The sequence below is a fragment of the Sphaerodactylus townsendi genome, linkage group LG01 (assembly GCF_021028975.2).
Source record: "Sphaerodactylus townsendi isolate TG3544 linkage group LG01, MPM_Stown_v2.3, whole genome shotgun sequence".
NCBI lineage: Eukaryota > Metazoa > Chordata > Lepidosauria > Squamata > Sphaerodactylidae > Sphaerodactylus > Sphaerodactylus townsendi.
In genome coordinates this window covers 110,595,107-110,623,067 of record NC_059425.1, presented here as the reverse complement: position 1 = coordinate 110,623,067, position 27,961 = coordinate 110,595,107, and the positions used below count along the sequence as shown (strand labels likewise).

General features: G+C 38.0%; 1 protein-coding gene across 15 annotated transcripts in view; it reads right to left on the bottom strand.

The window, feature by feature from the left end:
* Positions 1–4,013: 4,013 nt before the first annotated feature.
* The window catches only part of EPB41L2 (erythrocyte membrane protein band 4.1 like 2), a 120,967-nt gene continuing 97,019 nt past the window's right edge, over positions 4,014–27,961 (bottom strand). The window contains exons 13-23 of one of the 15 annotated variants that reach the window (XM_048490789.1): positions 26,327–26,359; positions 26,058–26,120; positions 21,850–21,996; positions 15,188–15,358; positions 12,821–12,874; positions 12,077–12,619; positions 10,572–10,694; positions 9,995–10,087; positions 8,219–8,299; positions 6,605–6,710; positions 4,014–5,231 (exon numbers count right to left, since the gene is read on the bottom strand). In XM_048490789.1, the coding sequence (XP_048346746.1) occupies positions 6,606–6,710; positions 8,219–8,299; positions 9,995–10,087; positions 10,572–10,694; positions 12,077–12,619; positions 12,821–12,874; positions 15,188–15,358; positions 21,850–21,996; positions 26,058–26,120; positions 26,327–26,359 (1,413 nt within the window). In that variant the 3' untranslated portion in view covers positions 4,014–5,231; position 6,605. The remainder of the gene's footprint in view (positions 5,232–6,604; positions 6,711–8,218; positions 8,300–9,994; positions 10,088–10,571; positions 10,695–12,076; positions 12,620–12,820; positions 12,875–15,187; positions 15,359–21,849; positions 21,997–26,057; positions 26,121–26,326; positions 26,360–27,961) is intronic. The other 14 variants (XM_048490679.1, XM_048490670.1, XM_048490716.1 and 11 more) reach the window with 14 other exon arrangements.

Genomic DNA, 27,961 nt, shown 5'->3' with positions numbered 1-27,961 from the left:
TTTATAGCTGCTGGTGTTTAAGTTGAGATCAGCCTCTCTCTCTGTCTCTTTTCTGATAGGCATGTAACTCTAGTTGAAAGGGCCTGAAAGGAAGAAAAATGTAGCAGTATTACAAACGATAATTGTATTGAAACAACTCATATTGAACCAACTCTAGAATTTCTAATATTCAGAACTGATATGTTCCTTTTCTGCTTTCCATGGAAGCCATTTACTACTACTACTACTTCATTCATTCATTCATTCATTCATTCATTCATTCATTCATTCATTCATTCATTCATTCATTCATTCAATTTGGTATACCACCCCATCCCTGGAGGGCTCTTGTAAATGCTAGATGCTCTTTAAAAAGGACTTTGGACCAACCTGTATCACGCACTGTTGCTGGATGTCCCTCCCTGAAAAGGAGGGTATGAACTGCCTCCATTCCTCCCATTTCCCAAGATACACACTTGAACTTCATGATGTTAACCATATAGGGACTTTTCTTTTATAATTGTATGGCAACAACATAGTATGGACTGACAAACTGCTCATTAAGTGTCGTACGAAAAAATGACCATCCAGTGACCATCTCAAAGCCAGCCCAACTCAGGCTGATCTTTTCAAACCTGCTGCTGTCTATTAATACCCTGCTTGTATCTGTTTTTCAGTGAACAAGGAACTCGCCCTGGCCTGTAATCCTGCAGCTGGAGTCATCAATTACTACACTCAACGAAAAAAACTGAAGAACTCTAAAAGTAAACTGAAATCAACACAAAAGTGATTTTTAAAAAGGACTTCACTTTCAGAGACAGATTGAACACCCAACTATGAATTTCACAAGTTTACAAACAGTATGCTACTATACAAAAACAAGGGAAACAAAAACAGGCCAGTTTGATCAATGGCTATATATTGAATTAATGACATCATTTTAAAATACTTTTTAAAAAACTTCCTTGTAAGAACAGCTCAAATTTGTTTTCCAGAACTGGGAATTTTGGGTTCAAGAAATGCACCTGACAACTTGTAAAATATCCTAAGGAAACTGAGACAAATAACACTGGCTTGGTTTGTGTCAGTTATTGCTACACATTTTGAAATCCTTTGAAATTATGAGTGCTACAAATGCATGCTCTTCTATAAAAATAGAATACTCAAGCAAGTTGATACCTGGAAACATGCTTACCTGACTCTGATGGCGAATATTGTTACCACAGCCTACGAAATTCGTATTTGCAATTTTTAATAAGTGATGTATCTTTATACACAAATGCCAGAGTTATCTTCCCTTGCTGCAAATCTAGTAATTATGCTGGACTAGCAATTCCTGATGAAATACAAGCCTTCTAGTGGTCATGCATGCCATGTGATCTTCTAACCCCATCGTCATCTACTCGTGTCACCACTGATGGCAAGAGAACTCCTCCCCTCCTGCTCTTCCTCAATTATGATTTGATTTTAATGTTTTGAAGGAAAAAGGAAACCATGTGGCTATTTTGTGCCTTGCAAGTAGCATCCTACCTTTTAGATTTGGCATGTGTTGTTCTCTAGTTAAAGGGACCTTCCCCAATCAAAATGTCAGGAATATAAGGTAAAAGAAAAGTTGTGGCAGGTGATGTCAAGGATGTGTGTGTGTTTTTACATTCATTTTTTTAAAAAAAGACATACTGAAAATACAGCAAACCTTCTCTCTCCAGAGACTTGGATGTAGATTTATAAACCTATGTTATAGATCATAATTCCCCTCCCCACAAAGCCCCTATAAAAAGAGAGCTAAAAATAATTCAGGATTTCAACCAGTGACTAAAATCACTTGCCTAGGAATCTGCCCTGTTGAATAACATGGGACTTACTATGTCGATGGCATTAAGTTAAACAAGACCAAGCAGTATTGATAATATCCTTTTAACAACAGCAGTACCAGAATACTTCCCCTAACAACTGTAACAAGACACATCTTGGGCCACTTGGACATTCTCAGGCCTCCTTGGGTATTGTTTGGGTATGCATGCCAGGTAGGTAGTGATCGTTTGGATTGCCTTTGCTGGACTGATCTTACTGCTGAGTTTGGTGTTCCATCAGAGGTTGGGGTGCCTGAATGGCGAACTGGACATCTTCTGCCCAATTGTCTGGAGATTGGCTGAGGACATCTTGGAGGACCATAGAGGGGCATTTTGGAGGACTGTGAGAGCACAGTAATTTAACTGATTTGGCAGGCTAGACTGGGAAGTCCTCTCGATGAAACATGAGTGAAATGGAACATCTGTATCCCAGAGCAGACCCTGTTGGTACCTTCAAAAGCTGACTTCACAGATTGGAACTTGGTCTTGCAAAAACGATATTCATGCTGTTAGCATTAACTATCTGGTTAGCTGGTTATTTACCATAATCCTTGCCTTTTTATTACCAAATAAGGGCTGGTTGGACTAGATATACTTTGCTCAGTATTATTGCTATCGAAACAGCTTATTATTGAGGTGCTGTGTGGTTTCTGGGCTGTATGGCTGTGTTCTAATCAGCTCCACAAAAACACAGGATGACTATAGACAAAATACGATCAAAGGGAACAAAGATCCTCCGAAGATACCAGCCACAGATGCAGGTGAAACGTCAGGAGAGAATGCTGCTAGAACACTGTGAAACAGCTTATTATTGTTTAGGATTTGTGGGAGGGGGCGTTTATAGGCTGTGATTGTATTTTTGATAATTTTGAGGTTAAATGGTTAAGCTATTGGTCATTTTTTGTACACTGTGGTTGACATGGGAGAGTGTTTTAGAAAGGGATGGAATTAGTTTTTGTTTATAGATGGGAGGCCAGCTTTGGGTCAGAGATCCCAGTGATTGGGAGGGGTGTGGGAGGAATCATGGAGGGAGAAGTTTTTGTAAAGAAAGGAGGCAGAGATATGGCTATGCTTGGTCTCCTTCAAAACTTTGTCTCATCCCAAGATACAGTGGTGCTGTGGCCAGGAAATTAAGCTCTTCTCTGACATGGACCGATTACACACAGTGAGGTTCCTGCAACTTCAAAGAGAATTGGCCTAGGTTTTTTTGGGACATGATCAGCATTATTACCCATTGCCCTGTTTGCAGCGGGGCAGGCATTACTCATCAGCTGGCTTTTTGCTTGTATCCAGGGGAGGGGGTTCTATTTTGCAGATTCTCAATCGCATATATGTGCTTTAATTTGTAATATATTTAATTTTTATCTTTAACTTCATCAATAGATTGAGGTGTCAATCTATCGATAGACCAACATTAAAAAGGTGAACTATCAAAGAAAAGTCTTGAATACGGTACCTGTACACTTTGCCTGAACACTATTTTTCTTTTATGGTGGGAAGTTGCGGGGAGAGGGGGACCTGGCTGGTCCAGAATGCAGCAGTAAAGGTCCTTACAGAGACCCCATGTAGAGTGCATATACAACTGATGCTCAGCTAGCTGCACTGGCCCCAAGTTGAGTACCAAATCAGATTTTGGTATTAACCTTAAAAGCTGTAAATGATCTGGGACCATCACACTTGTGGGACTGCCTCTCCTGATACATTCCACAAAGAGTGTTATTTTCAGCTGGTGGTAATCTATTGGTGGTCCATGGTTGAAGAAGCATTGGCTGTCCTCAACCACAGTCAAAACTTTCCCAGCTCTGGCCTGGGACCTGGCTCAATTCCACAGGCCTATGGTTGAGGCAGTGACAATTACATTTTTGCCGGCCTCCCTATCTCTACATTTGTTTGGCTTTTTCAATTGTTTGGTTTGCCTCCCTTCCCCCCCCCCCCCCCTTACTGGTTGTCCCCATCATTGCATTTAACTCATTAAGAGCACAAACTGGAATTTCAAAGCTAGAATTTTGAAATGAATAAGGTTTCTAATTATTGTATATCTTTTTAACTGTTTGTATAAATTTGGCCTGAGCCTGACGATTGTCAGGAAAGCATGGGATATAAGTATAATAAAATAAAACAAATACATTTAAACAGCATTTTCCTTCTAAAAACCATTTTTGGTGTAAAGAACAGATGAAACTCTTAGAGAATAAACAAACTTTATTTTATAATAGTATTACAGAAAGCAAAATATCACTTAATATAACCTGAAATTGCTTCAAATTTAATATGGCATCAACTATACACACGGTGAACACAGGGAATTAACAGGTTTTCGTACAGACTTCCTCACTGGCAGCCTCATCACATAGAGATACTTCTCATACTGCTTATGACAGTGGTCTCAAGCATGCACCTCTGGTTCTACAATGTCCTTAAAACCCAAACAGGTGATCAGGAAAATTATCTGTAACAGATATAACTGCTTAACAGAAGTGTTAGTTGTAACATGCAGACAATCAGTTTTAATATAACACAAGCATTCTGTATGTGCATTATAGAATGGAAGTGTTTGACATTTAACATGTTGAGAAAAATGCACTAAGGTTTTAAAGCTGCCTAGATTATCTCTGCTGGAAGGGAAGAGAGCAAGTCCTTCCAACATTATCTGGAATGTTGCAGACGACAAAGTGTCCATGAAGGAAGAGATGATCAATGGCACGGAGGTGCAGGAAAAGGTTACTAGAACAGTGCTCATTCAGTAGAAATGTCTTTATAACTCCCTCTCTTCTATAATATACCAGCACCAGTTCCCCAAAGAAAGTGGGAGACCCTCAGAACAGAGAAAGTTATAAGGAGTTTATATAAAAAAAATCATTTAAGTCCAGGTGAAATTATTAATTCACTTCCCCACGTTATAGGAAAGCTTAATTGTTTTAATAAAAAACTGTACTTTTATATTATTTGACACACTATTTACCTGAATAATCTGGAAAAAAATCCTCTGTAAATTATTCCTGTAAGAGGTTCTATTTGAAACATTCCAAAAAGATTATATCTAAATTAGTCAAAGATTCTGTCTTTCCTGCATTTTACACTTGCTCAAGTGAACAGCGCTTACTAAATATTTTTGTTCACTTTCATGCAATCAAGAGATCAATTATATAAAAATGGCAGGGAGTTGTGCAAAAAAATAACAAATTTATAACTCTCATAAAAAGCCAACCATGTTAAGAAGTGATTATAAAAATAAAGTAGTAAGTGGTAAACAACCAGAGAAGATAAAGTTTGGTATTGGTAGTTCATTACAGAGATGTCTAGTCATTGTTGCCAGCCTTCATGAATTTAGAGAAACAGTGAAAAAGATACCAACTTGGAATGGTCAAAGTTCTTCTCATTTGCAGGTAACTCTTCATAATTCTAAAAGAGGGAAGTAGTAAAGTATTATTTAAACCCTGTTAACCTCTTAAAATGGTATTTAATTTTTCTTCTCCAAGAACCACATTTTTTCAGGTCACAGTCATAATGCCATTTCCCCATTGGCCTTTAAAAGCACATCAAACTTCTTGTTTCTAGAACAATGTCCCTGTTCTACTGATTTCCACTCTTTAGACTATGGAGAAGGAATATGTGTGTGGTGAACTTGATGTTTCCACTCTGAAAAATCCCTTGTAAAATTACTCACTTTTTAATTAATTACAAATACCATCTAGTACATTATCATTAAAAATGGGGGGCGGGGGGTAAGACTTACATTTTCTTACAAGGTTTGGAATCATGGGAATCAGTTTTTCATGGCAATGTATAATCAGAGCCATAGGGAATTGTATTTCTCTACCTCCAGAGTTATTCAAGAGGAGAATTATATTTCCCTTACTAAAGAGATATAAATATTGGAAATTTTGAACCCACAGAAAAAACGGAAACTTTGAGAGGGAATCAAAATATATGCAATAACTAAACCTAAATCTATTCTGTTGCTTTAACAACATAAAAGTCATTATTTGTAACTTAAATAACATAAATATGCTGATTACATGCTAAAAGCATAAATGCCTTATTCTTCTGCAAGTAGAATTACACATACATACATCCAATAATAAAGGAAGAAAGAACTATGAATAACAGCATCTATGCTATTTCAAAACATTTCATGCATTCCAAAAAAAGATACAGAAACCTATTTGATATTTTTTCCAGTTACCAGTTTTTCCAATTGAAAAATTGTAAAAAGAAAAAAGAATAAAAGGCCCCGGTCATTGTCATGCCAGTCATTTTAGTGAGTAAGAACTTTGTCTTTAAAAGCATTTTATTCACGTCAAAGGAAAAAAATGCTGGGGGAAAAAAAGAGGAATGTTCCTGCCCCACCTCCCGGAATATCAGTGAGCCTTTTGATTATTCAGGAGCTATGTTTTGTATGAAGGTGTATGGCTCTTGTACTTTGATTTCTTCACAAGTTATGTCCTGGAGGTGGTGTATTAGATCCTACCTACAGCCCATCTTCCACCCATCCAAAGCTTGCATTTCTCCCTATCGTTCTATATCTTCTCTTTCTGCATTTCATGTCATTTTTCTCCCTATGCTGTTTTCTTTGCTTTAAAAAAATGCTCAAAATGACTGCAACTCAAAAATTAGGAGATAAACTGCATGTAGAATCACAAAAGATTATCATTCTGACCATGAGTAAATTTAAGTATATTTTCAGTTGACTCTATCAACTTCCAGTGCCTCCAAATATGTATGCAGAAAGATAAATTCTCAGTTACCCTTTTGGGCTATATTGAGCCTCTTACCTTAGTCTCCTTCTTCTGCCATCTCTGTTTCTTTGTGCACTACTACTCTGGTTACAGACATGTCAGGGTGCTGCTCTTTAACTTCTTTAATGGCTTGTGCCAATGCCTATATAATTATTGACAAGAACTGGTTTAATAACTGCAGGTATTAAATTCAAAACAGTTTGCTAAGATAATGGCTACAATTCAACTGGGTCATTATTTATGGGGTCATTTTTGTTCTGGAAGGAAAACTAGGTAAAGGGAAGATGATGTTGCTTAGCTACTAAAGGCAGGATAGGACAGTTGCCAGACTAGAATCTGGGAGACCATTGCTCAAATCCCCACCCTACCACGGACTGTCACTAGATGGCCTTGGGCCAGTCATGCTCTCTCTCTCTCTCTCTCTGCTTTGCATATATCACAGGGTGGTTATTGTGAAGATAAAAGGGAAGAGGGAAGAATCATGTCGTAATCTGCTTTGGGGTTCTCACAGGGGACAAAGCAGAGTATAAACATCTAAACAAATAAATAAAACAATCAGCAGTCCTTAAACACTGTACATTTGAAAGTATAAACTAGTTTGGATAATAATATACACATTAGAAATTATATGTGAACTTGCATATGTAGTATAAAAAGTGCAGAAGTTTTATTCTAAATAATTTAAAAACTGAAACTTTAAAAGATTCAGCGTAAAGGCTGTCTTCTCATGTTACATTTTGTAATACATGAGATGATTGCTAGTCTGCATATGAGTAAAAATACCCCATGTCAGAGTATGAGCTCCATTTCTATGATTTATGGAGAAAAAAACTGCATATGCTTTCCTAAAAAGTTAATGTAAGGGATTCAAAATATTCATACAGCATTATGGAGATATATAAGTTTTATTAAATCAAAAATATTGTCTGACCTTTTCAGATCCCCCATATGTACTGAGGACATGTCTGGACAAATTGCTCTTACACCTAAATGCTAAAACAGCTCTGCCATTTAATTTCAGGCTTCTAAAAGAAATTGAACTCATCATGAGCTACTTGCTTCAGGAATGCCAAAATATTAAATTAAGTTTATTTGTAGCCCTTGGTATATTAGAATTCAGAAATAACATTTTAATTGCCATGCTGTTCATTTATGTAGAATCAGAATGGTACCACAAAATAAAAGGGCAGAGAATGATTAAAATAAGTTTGTAGGTTTTTACAACCTGTCTATAAATGAAATATTATGAACATTAACCAAAGACATTATGTAGCACAGCTTTGAACATTCTTATGGCCCAAACCAGAGGGGGAGTGCAAAGTGAAGAGTTGTGCCGGCAGATTTGCCTTTCCCGGGGCACCTACCCTGTCGGAGAGACAAGTTCATTATAGTGAGTAGCTGCCATGGCCAACTACAATGACCTACTCCACCGGCATAGAGAAGCGTTCCAGAGGCAAGGTGGGGGTGGGGGTGGAGCAAACATTAGTTGGCTTTCACCCTGGCCTTGTAGGGCTTCTCAGCAGAGGAGGGATTTGCCTCCATGTGCTGCCGAAAAACCCTCTTGGAGGTGGCAGGGTGGTGCCACTATGGGATTTGGATTGCACTGCCCGGATTTTACAGCCTGAAAAGGGTTAACATTTGTTCTCTCACCTGATCATGGTCAAGGTCTGCATCTCCAGTGATAACAATCCGTTTTTCAATTCTGGTTTCTGACACACCACCTTTCACAGTCTATGGATTTCACATGAAAAAAAGATTCATTTTTATTCTGGTTCTGTTGCATTGAATTTTGCTGTGGGAAGTCCGTGGGGGTACAGAAGTGTCACATCCAACCTTTACTTTGATAATAATGGTAAACAGTGAAGAATACTCAATCCATCAGTACACGATCAAATGGAGCAAGAACGTGCCTGATTAAGCTAAAGCAACAGGTCTCTGGAAAATTAGCATACAAATGTTCTAAATAAATACAATCAACATGCTATTTCATGTCCCAAATTTAATATATACACTACCCCAATTTTCCTGACACCTCTCTGAATGTCACTTCTGCCAAAGGGCCATCACTCCATTCATCTAGAACAGCTTCTCAACAAGGCTCCATTTCCTTTGAAGCTGCACACCAGGGGAAAAAATGGTCAGAGACTCGGTGCACTCGGTTTATATGACAGCTTCCTTCAGAGCTGTTTTCTTAATTCAACATTCTTGAAGTTGCTTCCCTCCCATCCCCGCAGTGAATACAGAAACATCCACACAGAGATGAACAGCTTTGCTATTTCCCCAGCCTGTTACTATGAATATAAAGGGATCAGCATGCAAATTGGCAGTCCCTGAAAGGCTTGCATGTATTGGGTAAGTTCAAGTCAGGATATTCAACTGAGGACTCTTAATATCACATGTTAAAAAGTGCTAAATGAAAAGGTGAAAAAGCAGAGAGGCCTTACATCTTCTGATCTACCTTCTCTCCCAGTAAATGGTGGCTGCTAAAATCTGAGTCTGGCTTTTCAGCCCAGATCTTTAGCAACTCTTCAGTGAGAAGATATTTTTTTCTTCTGCATGCTTTCTTTAAGAGTTGGTAGCAGAAAAGATTAGACAGCACATCAAAAGGGGTTTCTAAACAGGCTTTAGGTTTTTCTTATAAATGATTGTAATATTCTGTGAAATTAAAAGGATTCCAATAAACTCTAAAACTATAAGAAAAGCAGCTGGAAAAAATGCAGCAATATATTACATCAAATATATGCAACTAGTGCCAAAAATTAAGTATTCATTAAGTTTTGTACCTGTAGCACAGGAAAAAAAATGGAAAACTCTCTCACTACCTCCACTGTCACTAGTGCTTATTGTTCAGAAAGACTAACAATTGTCAAGGAATGAGATTATGCATAATTTTCATGGTATCTCATCAATATTTTAGGAAGAAGCACTGCTTAAGGAGATGCCTTTTAAAACAAATATATTTTTTAAAGATATTTTCTTGCATTAACTTCAGTCATGCAGTGGAGATCCCTGTGATGTGGGAGCAACTGCTGCCAAAGCAATTTTTTTTTCAATTTGCACAACTAATCAGATCTTCAAAGGTCAACCAGAAGCCTTCCTGGGCAAAAGGCCCACCCACTTTCTAAAAACACTTGGTTTTTAGACAGGCATCATGTTGGGGACCCCAGCTTAAAATTCCTTTCCATTATACACAGGAGGTGAGAGTACCACACAAAGATACAAATGGCATTAAACACAAAGGGTGAAAAAGGCAATATTAACTGCAGAGCTCCCTGGTATAACATAATGAAAGACCAAGGAGTCGGAGAAGTATACAATTACAAAATTAATGAGCTCCAAGAAATTTCAGTCACATGCCATGTACACTTTTAAATCAATTAACGAGGTAAGAGGAGGAAATGGCAAATGTTATTTTGATTCAGTTACCTTAGTGATGTGTGTGGTTGTGGTTGTAGAAACAGATTCCGCTGTAATCGTCTGTGCACTCAGCAGCACACCAGCATCACTACCGCCATCTAACTAGATGATAGAAAAAGGCAACACTCAGTACTGACTAAAAGCATAAACCAAGTTGACAAACCTGTAGTTCTTTTCAAGTGCAACTTAGAGGCCCCTTCCACACACGCAAAATAATGCATTTTCAAACCACTTTCACAACTGTTTGCAAGTGGATTTTGCTATTCCGCACAGCTTCAAAGAGCACTGAAAGCAGTTTGAAAGTGCATTATTCTGCATGTGCGGAATGAGCCAAAGTGACAATTTAATTTCACAAAACAGTCAGTGTGCTCTAAATTACTCGTTTGAGACAGCTGAGATAAATATGGCTCTCAACAAGCCATATAAATCCAAAGTAAATAAATAAATAAAATAAATATGTTGTAGTCCTGGTAATACATCTGTAGGAAATATTTTTTTCAACGCAGTGTGATAACCTGGTTTCTTGAACGTAGCCTAGGCCAAGATGTAACCTAAAATGATACTCTAAACCATTCAATATCTGTACCTGGGGAGATTCATATGTGATCGTTTTAGTCTCAGTCTGAACAATTGGTACTTCCTTAGTGGAGATTTCAGTTCTTTGTGAAGCATCTGAAATTGTCACCATCTCAGTTTTAACCACTGGAGGCTAGTATTCAGAAAGACAGAAGGCTATGAATTTAAAGGTTATAAAGGTAAAACATATGGCATCTAGCAGGCTATCAAACACACAAGCCTTTTGATATTCTGACTATAAAACATTAAGTCTCCCTACCATATTTTTCAAGCTGCCTTTGAATTTTAGTCACCAATCACAGCCCCTTGTTATCTGAATCCAAGGTTTACATTTTTAAAAAGCTGTTTTAACGTTGTGATGATATATATACCCACATGTTACAATAATGAAATGATCTATACCCACAGTGGGGATCACAGTTCACCATTGCACATATCTCTAATAAACATTAAAGTAATTATAGCTGCACAAACTTTATGGTTTGAGTAGCTATATAATACGAATCTTACAACCACAGAAATGTCACACGCAAAGCAGAGTTGGGCCAGTATTACTTCTTAGGCTCTTCAATATATCACCACATTTGGCATTTCTGAAGTTAGATCAGTCAAAAAAACCCTGTTCCTATGTATCTGAAATACGCCCCCCCCCCCCAATCAAAACATGATATATTCAATGGTGATCTTTCAAAGAATGATCATGTGCTTGAAAGAGTAAAATTGTGCTTGAAAGAGTAAAATAGAACAAATATATCTGAATGCTGAAGATTAAGGTAGAAGAACTTGGCTAATATTACAGTTCTTCTAGGTTCAAAGCTTACACATCTATGAGTGAAACTATAGCCTTCTGCAACTATCTAGAGCTAGGAAGCTTCCATGTATGTAAGAAACATAATATGTTGTATCAGAATCTAAGCAGCAATTTGATAACGTATCTAGAGAAAATTTAAAAATAAATCAGCGAGTTTTAATAACAACAAAATGGAGATGATTGGGATCCTGCGCAGCACAGGTGGAAAGAGCTACTGGGCGAGGATCTTTGTCAACATATACTTCCTCCAATAGCACTGAAAAGGTAAGGCTGGGGTTGGGGAACCTGCATGGACTAAAAGCCTGACAGGTTTCTTAGCAGGCAAAGAGGCATAGGACTTAAACTCATGCATCTTGGCTACTTATCATCTCATGTACCATATATATTACTTCATAACTGCAATTGCAAGTTACTTGTAAATAAATACTAACAAAATAGACAGGACAAGACAAACAATTAGCACAAGTGAACAAAAGCAAAACATAAAAAGTAAATAAGATGGTGTAATCCCAGGAGTTGAGTTCATTAGATTTACCAAAACATTCAGAAGACAAGATGGAAAGCAGAATTTTGCTATACTTTGATTCTCCCCACCTTGAGTTCTGAATTTTTGTTAAAACCTGGACAGAGAAGAAGGAAGGCAGAGATATCCAACCCTAGGGCAAAGTGTCTTGTCTAGCATCCCCTCCTCTTCTACCATTTACCTCAGAACAACAAATTATTTGTGATGATACATCAATGTCAATATGTGATGCCTCTCCATTTAGTTTGACTTGTTCTTTCTCCTTGTCTTCTTTTGGACCATGCTCATTCAATTTTATTAAGTTTCTCTCCCCAGATGTCTTTTTGGGTACATCATTTATCTGGATCAAAGCTTCTGCTGCTTCTGGGTGCTCAATTTTTGCTTTAACCTGGCTGACTTCCTGTGAAATTTCTGTAAAATCTACTGCTTGTGCCTTGTGTTCTTCCTCTTTGATATCTTCATTCTCTTCTAGCTCTTCTTTTATGACTTCCTGAATCATACGATGATGTGGCTGATATTCCACTTCACCTTCACTTTCATTACTGCTGCTGTCTGATGACAAGGATGAAGAATCCTTTTTGGAGAGATGCTCCGTCTTCTGAGATTCGACACCATCAGAGATCAGTTGTATTTTGCCCCTTTGGATATCATCTGTGACTAGTGTCTCTTCTATCCCAACCTCTGCCTGCTTCTTCTCCACTACATTCAGAGTCTCATGTGAACTCTGCACAAAACAAATGGATGAGGAAACACAAGAAGTAGAACATATGAATAAATAAAACTATGAACATAAAATTATGTAATGGATGGCTCAAGTCACATGAAGAACAAAGATGACTGGAATGGTTAAATGAAAAAAGAAAGGAAAGAAGAATGAAGATTCTGAAATGTGAAAGCTCAATGGGCTATGGCAAAATAGTAGAACCTTAGTCGTCCTGTTGGTTCCAGTGAGAAGCCCTTCTGTTTTGGGAACAAACTTCTGTGAAATGAAAAGCAACCAAAAACATATATGAATTAGAAAGTCTATACATATTGAGACATTTGATTTTATCATGCTACAAACACACAGTGGGACAGACTGCACACTCACAAATTTATAGAACAGTGTGTTAAAACAACACAAATAAAAGTGCACAGCAAGGAACACTGAATATAAACAAGGTATTTTGGGGCCAAAGATTTGCAAGCTTACTACTTCTCAGGGCTCACCAAAAGACAATTCTTACAATTAAAAAAAATATTAGGTGGCATTCTGCGGTCATGTTATGTTTTAAAAATTTTAGATTTACCCTCATTTTTCCTGTTCCTGTCACCACTTGCCCTCAGTCTTTGGTACAGTACAGGGACATCAAAACAAAGACCCCATTTTCCTTTAAAGCAATCTATTTGTTTTATCACTATTTGCAATAAAATATTGAAAAGGCTACCTAAGACCAATATCCACGGAATAGTACACCAAAACAGTGAAAATCAAATGTACTGTCTCTGGCACTACCAAAACACATTTGCTCATGAAAGAAGAGCTATTTCTGTTTATTTCCCATCCGATTGGAGTCTTTTATGCTGTGTCCCACACTCTGCTCAGAGACGGGGCAAAGGCTGTTAAGGCTCAGTGGTACAGCACATGCTTTGCATGCAGACAGCCCAGAGGCAATGCTTAGGAAACAGCTGATATAGAAGTCCTCTACATGAGATCCTGGAAAGCTGGTGCCAGTTAGAGTAGAAAATGTTGGCCTTCATAGACCAGTAATCTGACAGTATAAGGCGGCACTTTGTGTGTGTTTTCATGTGATTCCCTAACCCTCAGGATCAGCTTTTCAGGGGGCTGCAGTAAAGAAATACCCTGTAGGCAGAACTCTGTTTACCGTACGCAGGAGTAAACTCAGATATTAGCGAAAACGTCACCAATTTAGCTTTGCCCTTTAGGTGATCATAAGGTTTCATTCTAATAAAATACTACTTATATTTGAATCCTACAATAGAAAAAGTGGAAGACACTAGGGGAAGAACGTCTTTACTTTCCTTATCCCACATCAGCCCTCTAAAAATTGTTCTGTTGAAGGCTTCTACAGCCAGAATCAACGGCCTGTTGTTGGTTTTCTAGGCTGCGTAGCCGTGGTCTGACAGTTTTTGCTTCAAACGTTTTGCCCACATGTGTGGCTGGCATCTATGTCCATGGCATAGAGAAACGTATCTTACTGTGACATGCCACTAAAGATGCCAGCCGTACACATAGACAGGACATTAGGAAACAAACTACTAGACCACAGCCACACAGGACAGAAAATCCATAACAGTCTCTGAAAATTGTTTACAACATGCCAAACAAAATGCACTACAGCATGAAGTTGGGTAGGGAACGGCTAAAGGGTAAGTCAGGGAAGATCTGCCCTCTATTCTGCACTCCCCTTCCCAACCCGAGTAATGTTTCCCACCTGTCAGGGAGTTCTCCCAAATATTTTTGCATTGCAAATACCAAACGTTTTAATGAAACTTCCTTCATACTTACTTTGCCAGCTATGCATCTGAGATGAAATATGAAACTTGCCTACATGAGTATGATAGGTCTCAAAAAGAGGCACAGAGCTGACACTAAACATATAAGTAACTGTTGATATATGGAACCCTTATGAAGATTTACTGTGTTGCTGGAATCTCAAAAATGATACTATATTTTAAAGACTGTCTCAGTCTTTGATTTGATGTTGATTTTAAAAGGAAACAAATTGCATACTCATGCAAAAGTGAGACTGTGGAAGAACTGTAATATCGTTAATTAAACCAAGCACAGCATCTGTGACTTAATTTTGGTTTCACCAACTGGTGTGTGAGATTCAGTTCAGCTTTTGTTGACAGATGTCTGGAAGTAAGTTCACAGCTGCTTTGTTTTTGAAAGTCTGCATCTAAAAAGCATCCAAGCTTAATGAGAGATGAATTTCATCTTGCTTTTCACATGTCAAATAAAACAATTTATACCTGACTTTCCCACTTTCTACTGAGAACACTGAACAGTACAATTAATATCACTGGTGGTTACAGTCTAGCTATTCATTCCCATCACACAGGTAGCCCTGCTTCAGAGGAGATGAAGACAGACAGCTCCAACAGGAGCTCTTTCTGAACATCAGAGTTCTCTAGAAGCTAACTCAGGCCGGTATTTATTTCTTATTTCCCCTTGTCCTAAAGCCTATATGCTTTAATGATTAGACACAATGTGTATATTATTTGACATATTAATGAATGCCCCTCTTTCCACGACTTTATGATGAAAAAAGTAAATGTGGAAAAGCACCTCAGGCGGCAGCTGAGAGGAGGGTGAGGCAGAAGGCTTTTCAGAAGGAACATTATCTTTCACAACAGTGCCCTCTGCTGTCCACGAGGTAGCGGAAGTGAAGGCAGTTTTCATGCTAGTGGAAAAACTTCCTTTACTAAATAAAATTGATGCTATTTCCTCTTCTAGGCTCTAGACAAGTTAGAAAATGGAAGCAAAATTAACAGCAGAAGACAAAACAGCAGTGACCTACAAAAGAAAGAAAACATCAGGCAAGAAAGGAAACAACAGACATGAAGGTGTGGAAAAACATAAAAGAATACATACAGATGTGTTTCTCTACAGCTCACATTCTACTTGTGCCAGAAAGATGGAACAACTCACAAATATTCGAGATTACAATCTTTGCTAATTTTACTGCTTTTATGCTAGATTTTAAACTAAAACTGCACTAAAGCTCAAAATGTACACCCATACACAACTATTAGAACTAGGTTAACAATTGCCTCTTAGGCCGTTTCTGCATGGCCAGCTGAGCAGGGGTGCATTGGCATAGTTTATGCCGATGCATCCCGTGGGACTGTTCGAATGGACGGTCCCGCTGGGTGCGGCGCCAACGGTGCAGCCTTCGCACAGGCTGCACTGTCCCCAAGCGGCTCCTTACCTTCTCCTGTCTTCCGGCACTCTGAGGAGGCCAGGGGACACCCCCCCGTGGCCAGAGCGACGGCTGCAGCGACAGATGCCAGGAGGCGTGTCCTCTCACCTCCACAGAGTGCCGGAAGTCAGGAGAAGGTAAGGAGCCGTTTGGGGTAAATGGCAGCTTCCACCCACTGCCATTCGCATGACAGCGGGTGGAAGATGCCGCTTTTGAAAAGTGACTTCATGCCGCTTGGGGGTGACGAGGCCGGAGCTGCTGCGAACAACTCCCCAGAGAAGGTGTTTTTACCGTCTCTAGGGCACTGTGCAGAAATGGCCAGAGTGATATTCCACATGCATAACTTTCTGAAGAAAGGGGCATCCAGACAGCATATTTAAGCTTAATCCTAGTTTTCTTCATGGGTTTACTTCAGGATCATTCTGTATTACATATAAATGTGTGCATTAATCTACCTTCCTTTCCTCCATGGCTTTTAACTAACATTTGGTACAAAATTCAGATTGCTGAGGTTAATCTGGGGCAGAAATGGATTAACCCCCCTCCCCATAACACCCATCTAAGATTACTTCTCTTAAGCAACATTAGCAACATAATACACATGTGACCCAAACTCAACTTTCTAAATTAAAAACAAAACACTATTAACAGCTGAATAAAGTTATTTTAGAATGTTTCAGTATGCAATGTCTTCAAATAACCTGAACTCATCCTTCAGTAGAAAACATATGTAAGCTTTTTAAAAGGGGTGCTGTATGCATACAGCAATTATTTTCTAAATATATTTTGTTCCTTTTTTTCATTTCTGCAGATGACAGCACACTTGTTTATTTTGTGATAATCTTATTTTCAAAGGCAGCATAAGTCCTAAAACCAAAATGCTGCCATTATAATAATATTAAAATAATTTCCTCCTGAAAAAAAATCTAATTCAAGCATTAATATAATAACTCTAAAAAGGCTTTATAATGCTACATGTTCTGACTGCTAAAAAAAGGTCAACTACCTAATTTCTACCCAGTTAAATAAAAGCAGAACATATACGATAGTGATCATTTTGCTTCAGTTTAGGGGCAATTAGAATATTATGTGGAAGAGCCAGCAGTGGACTCTAATCTGGAGAACTCCTCCACATGAGTGGTGGATTCTCATCTGGTAAACTGGATTTGTTTCCCTGGTGCTGCTACACATGATGCCTGAGAGTGACCTTGAGCTAGTCACAGTTCGTTCAGAACTCTCTCGGCCCCACCCACCTCATAGGTGTCTGTTGTGGGGAGAAGAAGGGAGAGGAGTTTGTAAGCCACCTTGCATCTCCTTACAAGTGAGAAAGGAGGGCTCTTCTTCTTCTTGTCCACCATATAACAATGAAGAGCAAGTGATGTTTAATGCTACTCTTATGTGGAAATATCTAATGCAGTGGTGGCGAACCTATGCCACTCCAGATGTTCATGGACTACAATTCCCATCAGCCCCTGCCAGCATGGCCAATTGTAGTCCATGAACATCTGGAGTGGCATAGGTTTGCCACCATGGATCTAATGTCATTAAGAATGTGTGTGTGAACATGTATGCATAAGACAAGTGAGAACAGGAAGAAAGAAAAAGTCAGACAGATGGCCAGTTATCTGGTACCAGAATTCAACTAGCAAGATGACTTAAGTCAGTATAAGAGTGACTTACTGTTCTAAAGTTATTGCCACCAAGAATTTTCCTTTCCGCTTACTGACTATTATAAACACACCTTTCTCAACAATTTGTAAGAACTCCCCCCCCCTTTTTATTTTAAAACTTCCCAGCATAAAGGTTAATAAAACAAACTAATTCTTGCACCACATTATTGAAAATTCTTGAAAACATAAAAGAAAAGAAAAAAGTAAGTAGTAACATTACAGGCTTTAAAGTATGCACAAAACACCAGAGTCGTATATGTTAATAGGTACAAATGTTTTCGCAGCAACTCTGCTTTCATTAGTGTGGATTCTAAACTTTCTGCATAATAATGTGGCATATTTTAAAATTAATCCCTACTTACAAGTGGAACCCTAAACCATAATATATTAATGTCATATAACTCATGAAACTACTTACTGCACAATATTCTTGGACAATAAAATAAAACTTATTAGAAAGAAATCCCTCCTCCCCAATTTAAATACAGAATTTTTCATAACTATTAAGTCACATATGCTGTGCTAAGTTATACTAATTTGAAAGTTCTACTCAACATCTTTTTTTAAAAAAATATCCTAGAATGGCTTATTAATTGTTGATTTGAACAATATGTTTAGAAATTGCAAAACATCAGTATATTGTTTAAGTAACAAAATTCAGGTATCATATTCTTGTGAACACTCAGAAGCTATATTAAACATTAGCTCACAAATGGTAGCCCATAGACAGTTCCTGCAATCAAGAGCACAAGACTGTAGCAAAGAAGATTCTTGGGGTTGCAGTACCTGTCTTGGGTCAGGAAAGCTACACTGAAGAGGAAGCAGAGCGGGAAAGAGAACAGGCTATGCCTCCCCTAATTCACATATCAGAAAGAATACTACAACAAGAGTCATCAACCATATGAGCCCAGATAGGGCTGGTGGTGGAAAGATGCCATGATTGTCAATGCCTTCTGCAGATGGACTGTTGAGTCTGACCCAATCTCTATCTTTAGGGATATGGGGGTAGGTAGCCATTTTTCTATGACCAGTTAAGCACATCAAAAGCAAACATACAGCTAGAAAAGCATTAGACATTTCCAGAGGGCAAAAGAAGAAGAAGATATATGTAGTAAGGTAGCATAGGGTGCAGCATTCTCTGCCTTTCTTTAACATTGTATGTTTTTGCTTGTAAAAAATTAAGCCCCTGTTAAATTTCATAAACGATATAGTTCAATTTTATATGCTAAGTTATAAATGATGCGCTATTCATTATTAAAACAGTAACATAAGCTTATGTTTGGCAAATAAGCATGCATTGCTTATAGTTCAATTTCCCCCAAACTTTTAAATTTCCCCTCTAAACTAAGCTATTTTTCTCCAATATTTTATAGGACACAACTGTGCTCAAACTAGAAAGATACATATTGTCAATGCCTGCTGACTACCAGGAAAACTAAATCAACCTCAGAGCAACTGAGCTTTGGACGAAAGGCACCTCAGGGCAATTTTCTGGCCTTAATCGTTTGATTTCTGCTCTGTCATCCCAAATAGGAACATAAATCAACAACGTGACCATCGCAGTATTTTTTTAAAAAAGCATAGCTTACTAGTACAGACATGAAATATCTAGAAATGTTAAAGCTGAAATATAGGCAACACTTACTGTCTTGTTGAACCTAAATTAACTTTACTGCTTTAAAAACATAAAAATGCAATATTTAAAACATAGCATATAAAACTGTAATCTTTCACATATTTATGGAATTTATAAATGCCTTATTTTACGGCAAGTAAAAATGCATCTTAACCCAGTACTTGAGAAAAAATTGCAAAAGCTGGTGCATCTTGGGCTACCACTTTTTACCCAAACTGCATGCATATGTGTCACAGTGGTTTGAGTGAAAAGTGAAAAAGTGAACCTGAAGAGGGATCAAAAGGACAACAGAGGGCAATGAAAGCCCTGCATGCTCCACATGTGTAGAAATGCATATTGGACTGAAATTTAAGAGTTATATACACCATGTCTATTTTATCTTTAAAAACATTTCACTCATTTTAAAAGAGCAAGTATTTCCCAGGTCTTTTTTCAGTTATCCTCAAAATTTCCTATTTATTTCCCCTAGAAAAATGAGAAAATATGGGGAAAAAGAATCCTCCCACCCAATGTTTCTGTTCCCTCCTGTTCCCAGGCCTTCATATCTCTACTCACTAGTAATAAATCATTACAATGTTAATTACAATATTTTTTCAGTAGCATAGGTAGCTTTAAGGATGTAAATCTGTCAGATATATCTGGAAAAGACCAGAAGGATAAAAGCTAGCTTAGATGCAATATGAAAGCCTCAAAGCTAATTATGACTTGGAACAACCTCTAAAAAGCATAGCTATTATTCATTGCAGCATTTCCTTCATCACATTGCAAATACAAGATTCTTTCTTACTATAAGACTAAGAGGACACTGGCAATGGGCTGTTGAGATCCAGGTCTCTTAGAAAAAGGTATTTCACCTCACAGCTCCCGCACAGAAGAAAGAAAACCCGAGGGCACTAAATTTTATACTGGGCTGCCTAATGGCATTTGAACACATCTGAATAAATGTTGGATAACCTTAAATTGAGAAGACCCAAAACAAACCTATCTGGCTTAGGGCTCTAAGATGGGGCAGGAAGGACAAGCAGACAATATCCACTACCTAGAGTAAACCTTCCATTGTCACATCTGATTTGGCAACACAGATGACATTTTCAGTACCAGACAGTGCCCTTTTAAGTTTAACATCACATCAGATAAAAAGAGTTAAAGAATCAGGATTGGATATCAACAGTTAGAAAGTCCTGGCTTTTCAGCTTTGTTGGAAATGGTTTCAACAGATGCTGGTAATTATTCAAGGTAATGTTAAGTTTTATCTTGAGTATCAGTTTTATGATTCTATTATCTATCAAATAGTTTGACTGTGACGTAAGTAAATATTTACATAATTAAATGCAACAGAGATAGAGCAAAATCTTCACAATAAGTGTATAAACAAAGGACACAGACTTCAAGTAGCCTCATTTTACTGGTGTTCCATTGGTGACCCATGATTTTTGAAGCCCATTCTCATTCCAAATTTATGTATTCTATTTGTAAACTGTGTTTTGTAATTTTTTCAAACCAAAGGAAATTAGGAGGAAACAAAAGCAGCAAACAGTTTAACAAAAAAACATGAAAGTAAAATGCAACCGAGAGAAGAATATCCAACCTTCCTGTAAAATGGGCATGAATATACATGCACCTAAGGCAGATACATACAAACTAAGCACATACACAATGTTAAAAGATTAATGTATCATGCAGTGGTTTCTGTATAGTGAGAAATTGCTGCTCAGTAAATATTTGCTCAGTAAATATTTGGCTTATTCAGGGATATACTGTACACTTTTTGAGTACACAAGTATATGAAATATCTTGTATACTGACAAAAGTGAAGCAATTGTAAGTCAAGAGTCAATGTGGTATAGTCGTTAAGAGGGACAGATTCTAAACTGGAGAACCAAATTCGATTCTCTGCTCCTTCACATAAAGCCTGCTGGGTGACCTTGGGCTAGTTACAATTCTCTCGGGGCTTTCTCAGCATACAGGGTCACAGGCAATGATAAGCCACCTCTGAACGACTCTGATGTTGAGAACCCTATGGGGTTGCCATTAGTCCATTATGACTTGACAGCAAAATCTCACACACACATGATGGTAAGTAGATGCTCACTACTGAGTATAATTCAATGGCATGTATTTAAAAGTTGTAAAGAACCAAGTCCATATTAGCCATCCTTCATGCCAGACATAATCTATACATAATATAGATTATATATCTATACACATCACCAAATGGCTCGTCAATTGTACTGAACACTTAAAAATATGCCAATATTTAAAACAGGTCCCAGTAAGGCCAACATGGGTAGCCTGGTATCTGTGGTTTTATAGTCTACTCTTATACATGAAAATCAGCATTAGAAAATCCTGCAGGAAATGCAGCACTGCATGTTTCATTCTGGATTTTTACACATCATTTGTGAAAAGTTAAATTGTGAGAAAATAAAATTACTCAAAACTTCTATGCTCTACCTAGAATCTAACCCTCTACCATAGTATCATCTTAGCTTTCTTCAGTGTTACTTTCTTTCTCTCAAAAGTAAAAAAGTTGCTTTGAAGTACAGTATTTTTGCAAACAGAAAGCCACTCATAACATTAATGAGTATTAAACACACAATTCATATTAGCAGCAAAGAAATAGCCAATATCTTTCTTATTAATAATCCCAGAATACAACACATATTTTAACTTTTTCAACATTGCTAGCTATGCATGCTGACAAGGGTTTCCAATGACATACCCCTTGTGCCTGTAGAGACAGAGGTGTGATACGACGCTTTTCCCATTCATTGGGACGTGGCTCAGGTGTGGATTCCATAAAAGTTCGCTTGAGTTCACTAATGCTAGCCTGATGCTTCAGTAATTCATCCTGGCTCTTATCCAGGTCCTAGCAATATGTAACGTAAAAACAGTAGGACAAAACATGACAAACACAAACCAACTTAATTTATCAATTGAAAGCCATGAAAGGTGCCTGGCATTTCCAGAGTCAGTTTCAGGTTAGTGGTTGAAAGTGATGAAATGTACTTGTTTCTCAAACAAAGAAATAGCCTATTTTTGTTCTTATCGTTTTAATTATGTTTTGAAAAAGATATTTGTAATGTCCAAATGACAGGATGATTTAACTAAACTACTCTTAAACAAAATTAAATGTGGCTCTCATAACTAAGCACAGAAATTATGTATCCGAACATATATTTTAAGATCTTTTACATTACAAACATTAAGGAATATGGCAAGGACAAAATGAGTTTCTGATACCTATGATAAAATGTTTGAGGAACAGAACAGTGCTTTCAACGACCACAAGGTGTTGTGTCACACTTTACATTCCCTACACAGCTTTCCTAATTTCTGCATGTAATTTGCCATAAGATGAAACAACAGAACAGATGGTTGGAGCATGGGAAATTTTATACATATATAAACACTGACAGCTTCTAAACTGCAGATTTTAGTGAAGCAGTAAAAGGATGGAACAAGCACCACTGCAGCCTTTAGCAGAGAAGTGATGCTGCTGTATACTCTAAACCATAAGGAAAGATCAGGGCTAAAGATTAAAGTTATCATTGTTTATTGCCATTACTTACATGTACAATATGTGCACATTATTATTTTCATTACTGCTGATTTTATTTAGATTACTTATTCCTTGCGAAGTAAGCAAGTCAGAGTACGTGCTAATTTTTACAACTATACTAGCAAAAACATTGATTATTATTATGCTAGAAGCAGAGGCGTTCCTCCCATTGGGCAAAGTGGGCAGTTGCCCTGGGCGCAGCCCAGTGAGGGGCGCAAAAACTGCAGGTTCATTTGTGGGATTTTTTGTATTTTCAGTTTTTTCCATTATTGGCCTGCAGAGGGCGCAGTTTTTAGGCTAGCAGCACCAAAATTTCAGGGATGTTTTGGGAGACTCTCCTGATGCTATCACCCAGGTTTGGTGAGGTTTGGTCCAGGGAGTCCAAAGTTATGGACTCCCAAAGGGGGTGCCCCATCCCCCATTGTTTCCAATGGGAGCTAATAGGAGATGAGGCTACACCTTTGAGGGTCGATAACACTGGACCCCCTGAACCAAACTTCACCAAACCTGGGTGGTAGCATCAGGATAATCGCTTACTGATACCACCCAGGCTTTGTGAAGTTTGGTCAGGGGGTCCCAAAGCTATGGACTCCCAAAGGGGAGTGCCCATCATCCCATTGTTTCCCAATGGGAGCAAACAGAAGATAGAGGCTACACCTTTGAGGGTCCATAACTTTCGACCCCTGAACCAAGCACTTCACCAAACCTAGATGGTATTATTATGGAAAAGTCTCCTAAAAGATACCCTGAAAGAGATTTAGTGGTGCTAACTTCTAACTATTGTCACCCCTGACAGCAGGCACCTTCCCGAAAATTTCCCCAGATTTTTCCTTTTAAAATCCCCATGCCTTTGACATGGATTTAAAGGGGAGAATCTGAGGTCCCCAGTTATTTAAACATTGAAAGTGATTTGGTTTCAGGTTGTGGGAGAATCAACCCCAAAATAGAATCACTTTCAATGTTGTTTAAACTAAGGAACCCCAGATTCTCCCTTTAAGGTGGATTTAAAAGGAGAATCTGGGCTCCCTAGTTTAAACACCATTGAAAATGATGTTGTTTTGGGGTGGATTCCAGCATCACTTGTTTAAACTAGGGAGCCCAGATTCTCCTTTGAAACATTGAAAGTGATGCTGTTTCCCCCAATTGGGGGGGACTGGATACAACACCATAAAATGTTTTCATAGCAATAATAACACATTTTGAAAGCAGTTGGAAAATGTTTTCCAAGGAGTCTTTCTGCTGTGTGGCATGGCCTATTGCTGTGTTCAGATTTATGAGTTGGGGCATGTTCTATAATGTGATGGTGACTTTGAAACAACCTGATGTAAAAAATCATTGCTTGGTCACAGTGGGGGAGGGTGGCTGCTCATGGGGGGCGCCAAACTCCAGTTTGCCTAGATACACCACTGGGCGTAGCTACAAGGGGGGTGCGCGCGTTGCATTGGGCACGCACCTGGGGGGCATCAAACTCAGGTTTTGCCCAGGGCTCCAGTTTGCCTAGTTACGCCACTGGCTAGAAGAACAGAATGTGGAGTTGAGGTTATCTTTTAGTGAAGACCATATCATCTTGTGTCAGGAGGAGAGGCAGACTTTGATTAATGGACCATTTTGCTTTCCCTATGGAAGTGTACTGCAGGCATTTCACTGCTATGAAAAGAGTGATGCTTTACACAATATTCAGAAAGAAGAGCCACATCTGCCCTGTCTCTGAATATCAATAATCAGCAAAAAGAACAACTGTATGGAACAGATGCTATGTACATACAGCTTTTCAGGAACATTAAAAGCTACAGGCTTTTTAAATTGTTCTAAGAAGATTGAGACAATATGTATATTTAGGCATGCATCTACCAAGTCCAGATCAACAGCTCTCTGAAGTTTGAAGCTACTTTTAAATGACATACAGGAACTCTTTGCATCTTAGCTCTTAATATGAATCACACATTTACTAAACAATTGAAACAAAATACATGCCATCCCTAAGACTGCAGGTGTGACACTATGTGCTGAAGTCAGAAGCTATCCTAAGTCTAACTTATAGATCACTGTTATGCCAAATTTCTCAAACTTAATCATATTGAGAGCCAGTTTTCAGTATTAATCTTACATGGTATTATGCTATGGACAAGATTTGCAGCTGAAAACAAGTAGTGGGAGAAGGAGGAAGGAAATAGTGGAGATTGTATGTTATGAGCATGGCCATATCAAAAAAAGTTTTGTTCAAAGGTTTCTAGTCATATATTTCTGCACGCAAGTATAAGGAGCAAAGCTTTAAAAGACAGTTGTGATTTTAGTGGAAATCTAACTAATTGAGAAACATGTATCAATGCTTGGATCCAGATAGTATTTTTATAAATAGCATTAAGTTGACACCAGGCACATTTCTTGGATTTGTCAAAGCAGTATTATGCAATACACTTTACAGAATTTTAGTACAGTTATACAAAATAAATACCCAGTTACCAGAAGCTGCCAAAAAGCAACAGAAATATTAGTACTGAAAAAAAGTTACTGAAAAATCTGTAGATCTTCATATTGTTGCTAATTTGGAACTTATTATGAAATAGTCTCATCTGACAACGGGAATTGCCCAGTTTGGATGATAAAGCTCATCTCTTGGATAATAAATCTTGTTAATTGTTTTATAGTTATGTTGTAATTGTTAAATTATATTTTCTGAATTGACAAGAGAAGATTGGGTTACAGTGTTAAAAGAACTGCATTTTTAATCAAAATAACCTATCAAACCACACTTAGGCAGATTCTGCATGGGCAAAAAACAGCGGTGTGAAAATGGTGTAAACCCTTTTACACCGTTTTAAACAATTTTATGCAGTTTTCACACCGCTGTTTTTGGCCCAGGTGGAATCTGCCTTAGTAATCAAAGAACGAACAAACTGGTTTTAGCCTCATGGAAGCCTCATGGAAGTATTATTTTAATACTCATTAGATTTAGCTCCTTAGGACATATAATCCAAAACATTTTCAGGAAGAGAACTCAGAACTTCATTGGATCACATTTCCAGACACATGTCAGAAATGTAAAGGAGACACTGGGTGAAACATGTATCAAATATATTTTCTAGACAGTGCATTCACAAAATTATACCAACTTACTGCCCAGAATGATGGAAATGTTACCATCAAAACAGGGCTATAATTCCCGCTCACCATTGCAAAATGTTCCCACAGCTGCATACTTAAAAACTACTTATATATAGGGCGATGAAGATTTTCAACATGCATGTTCAAGAATAATATCCTCATGCATTTCATGCACTGTGCCTAAAACAGCCTGCAAGTGACCTCCCAATCTCATGCAGCCTGGCAGCCCATGAGAGAAAAAAGCACCCCGATGTCATACAAACCTCCAACATTAAATTGCTATGTCTGACATAAATATTTTCCCCATCTACTTTCAAGGGATATATCTGAAATTCAGCACACACATAAAAGACAAAAACAAAACAAAAACAAACAAAAACATGATCAGCAACCAACCAAAAAGGGTTTAAAACTAAGAAATAATGATGTAGAAATGAATAGGGCTGACCACGACCTAAGCAAGCTATAGAAGCTCCACACACTGATGATGGCAGGCAGCAACAACTAGATATACATTTAAAATATCATCAACCTTCTTCTGAATTTCTTCCTCTTCTGTCACCATCTACGTAAAGGCATCACCCAAAGATCAGCAAAAGAAAATATTCATTAATAGAAGCGACTGGAACAACGCAAAGACTTTGTTTTGAAATATAGCAAATTATGTGCTCTGTTCATGAACCTTCACTGTTTTAGCCTTTGGCATGGCTCAGGTTATTAAACCCCTGAAACCTTCCACCTGTAGCACTACAGAAATAGTTGTAGCAGATTTTGGTACACATAAACTAAACATCTATCTACTCTGTACTGTACTGAGTCAGGGCACTCAATCAACAGACTCAGCCTTGGTCCCAGGTTATAGGCAGTGTTTGTTTACACCACTTTAAGATATCTTCACTTGTTGTTTGTAAATGAAGGCAATCAGTAAATTCATAAATTAAGGCAACTAGTTACATCAAATATATAGGTATAAGTCTTATAATATAAAGTATAAGCAGCTGTATCATAATGTAGTTTCCATACATAAGAAGCCACACTTTTGAACTTTAAAATTTGACTCAATTTCATGGCAAAATCTTTTACACTATATTGGGCTTGCCATATGGAGAAGAGGCATAATGCTACCAGCTAGAATTTACAACAAAATCAAAACACTACTTTAAGGGTTTTTGAAATCCAGATATTGCTCACATTAAGATAAACCTGCCTGCACTTTAAAACTTCTTACTTAAGGAATGATTGAGAGTGTCAAAACTCTGTTCTACACATGCTTGTGTAACCCATACCATTTTAGTATTTGTGTTTTGGTTGGATCTAAGGGCCTAGGGAACAAGAGCTCAATGAGCATGCACAGTTGGTCAGCTTGCTTACATATTATCAATTGCAAAAGCCCCACCCTCAGTTTATCTGGCCTGCGGCAGGAGAAGGAAAGCCCACAGCTAAATTGAAGGAATTGCTTATTTTTTTACAGGCTGCAGTTGAAGAAAGACCTTCAGCAGCTACACCCTATGCAGAAGAACAGATGGGATATAGAAGCCCTGCGTTATTAATTATTTGGGATATAGAAGCCCTGCGTTATTAATTATTTGGACTTTCTTGCTTTTCTTTATTTACTGGGCACTATTAATAATTGTACCTGTTTTGAGTGCTTTTCTTGAAAGCACTGAAGATTTTGTTTAATTGAGTTATGCTATACTTGTACAAAAGAGGAATGAACAAATTTTCATGGCCCGCTTGAAAGCTTAAAAAAAATCCCAATTATCCTCACCTCCAACAAAAAAAACACCCCAGAGTCATATTCGAAACAGAAACAGACTGTGATAAATGAGAAATGTGTTTTCTATTTAGAACAAGGAAATGAGTCAAGAGGATGTGACGGGTTGACCAGGCAAGGATCAGATAAAACCAGTTGAAACTAGCTGAGCTAAGAAATTGGGCTAAATGGCAAGGCTTCCACCAGAATGTACAAAGTATGTATGCTTAATGGCTTAATGCATATTAACTTTTACGCCCCAGCTTGAATAAGGGACATCGATAATGAACATACAGGAAGAATATGGGAGGGGGCAACATATCAAGCAGTAAAATGTAATTAGGTGGACCGGAAAATTGTGACTCTATGTACCTTTGGCCAATGGGGAAACAGAGAGGGTATGGCGAATTCGGG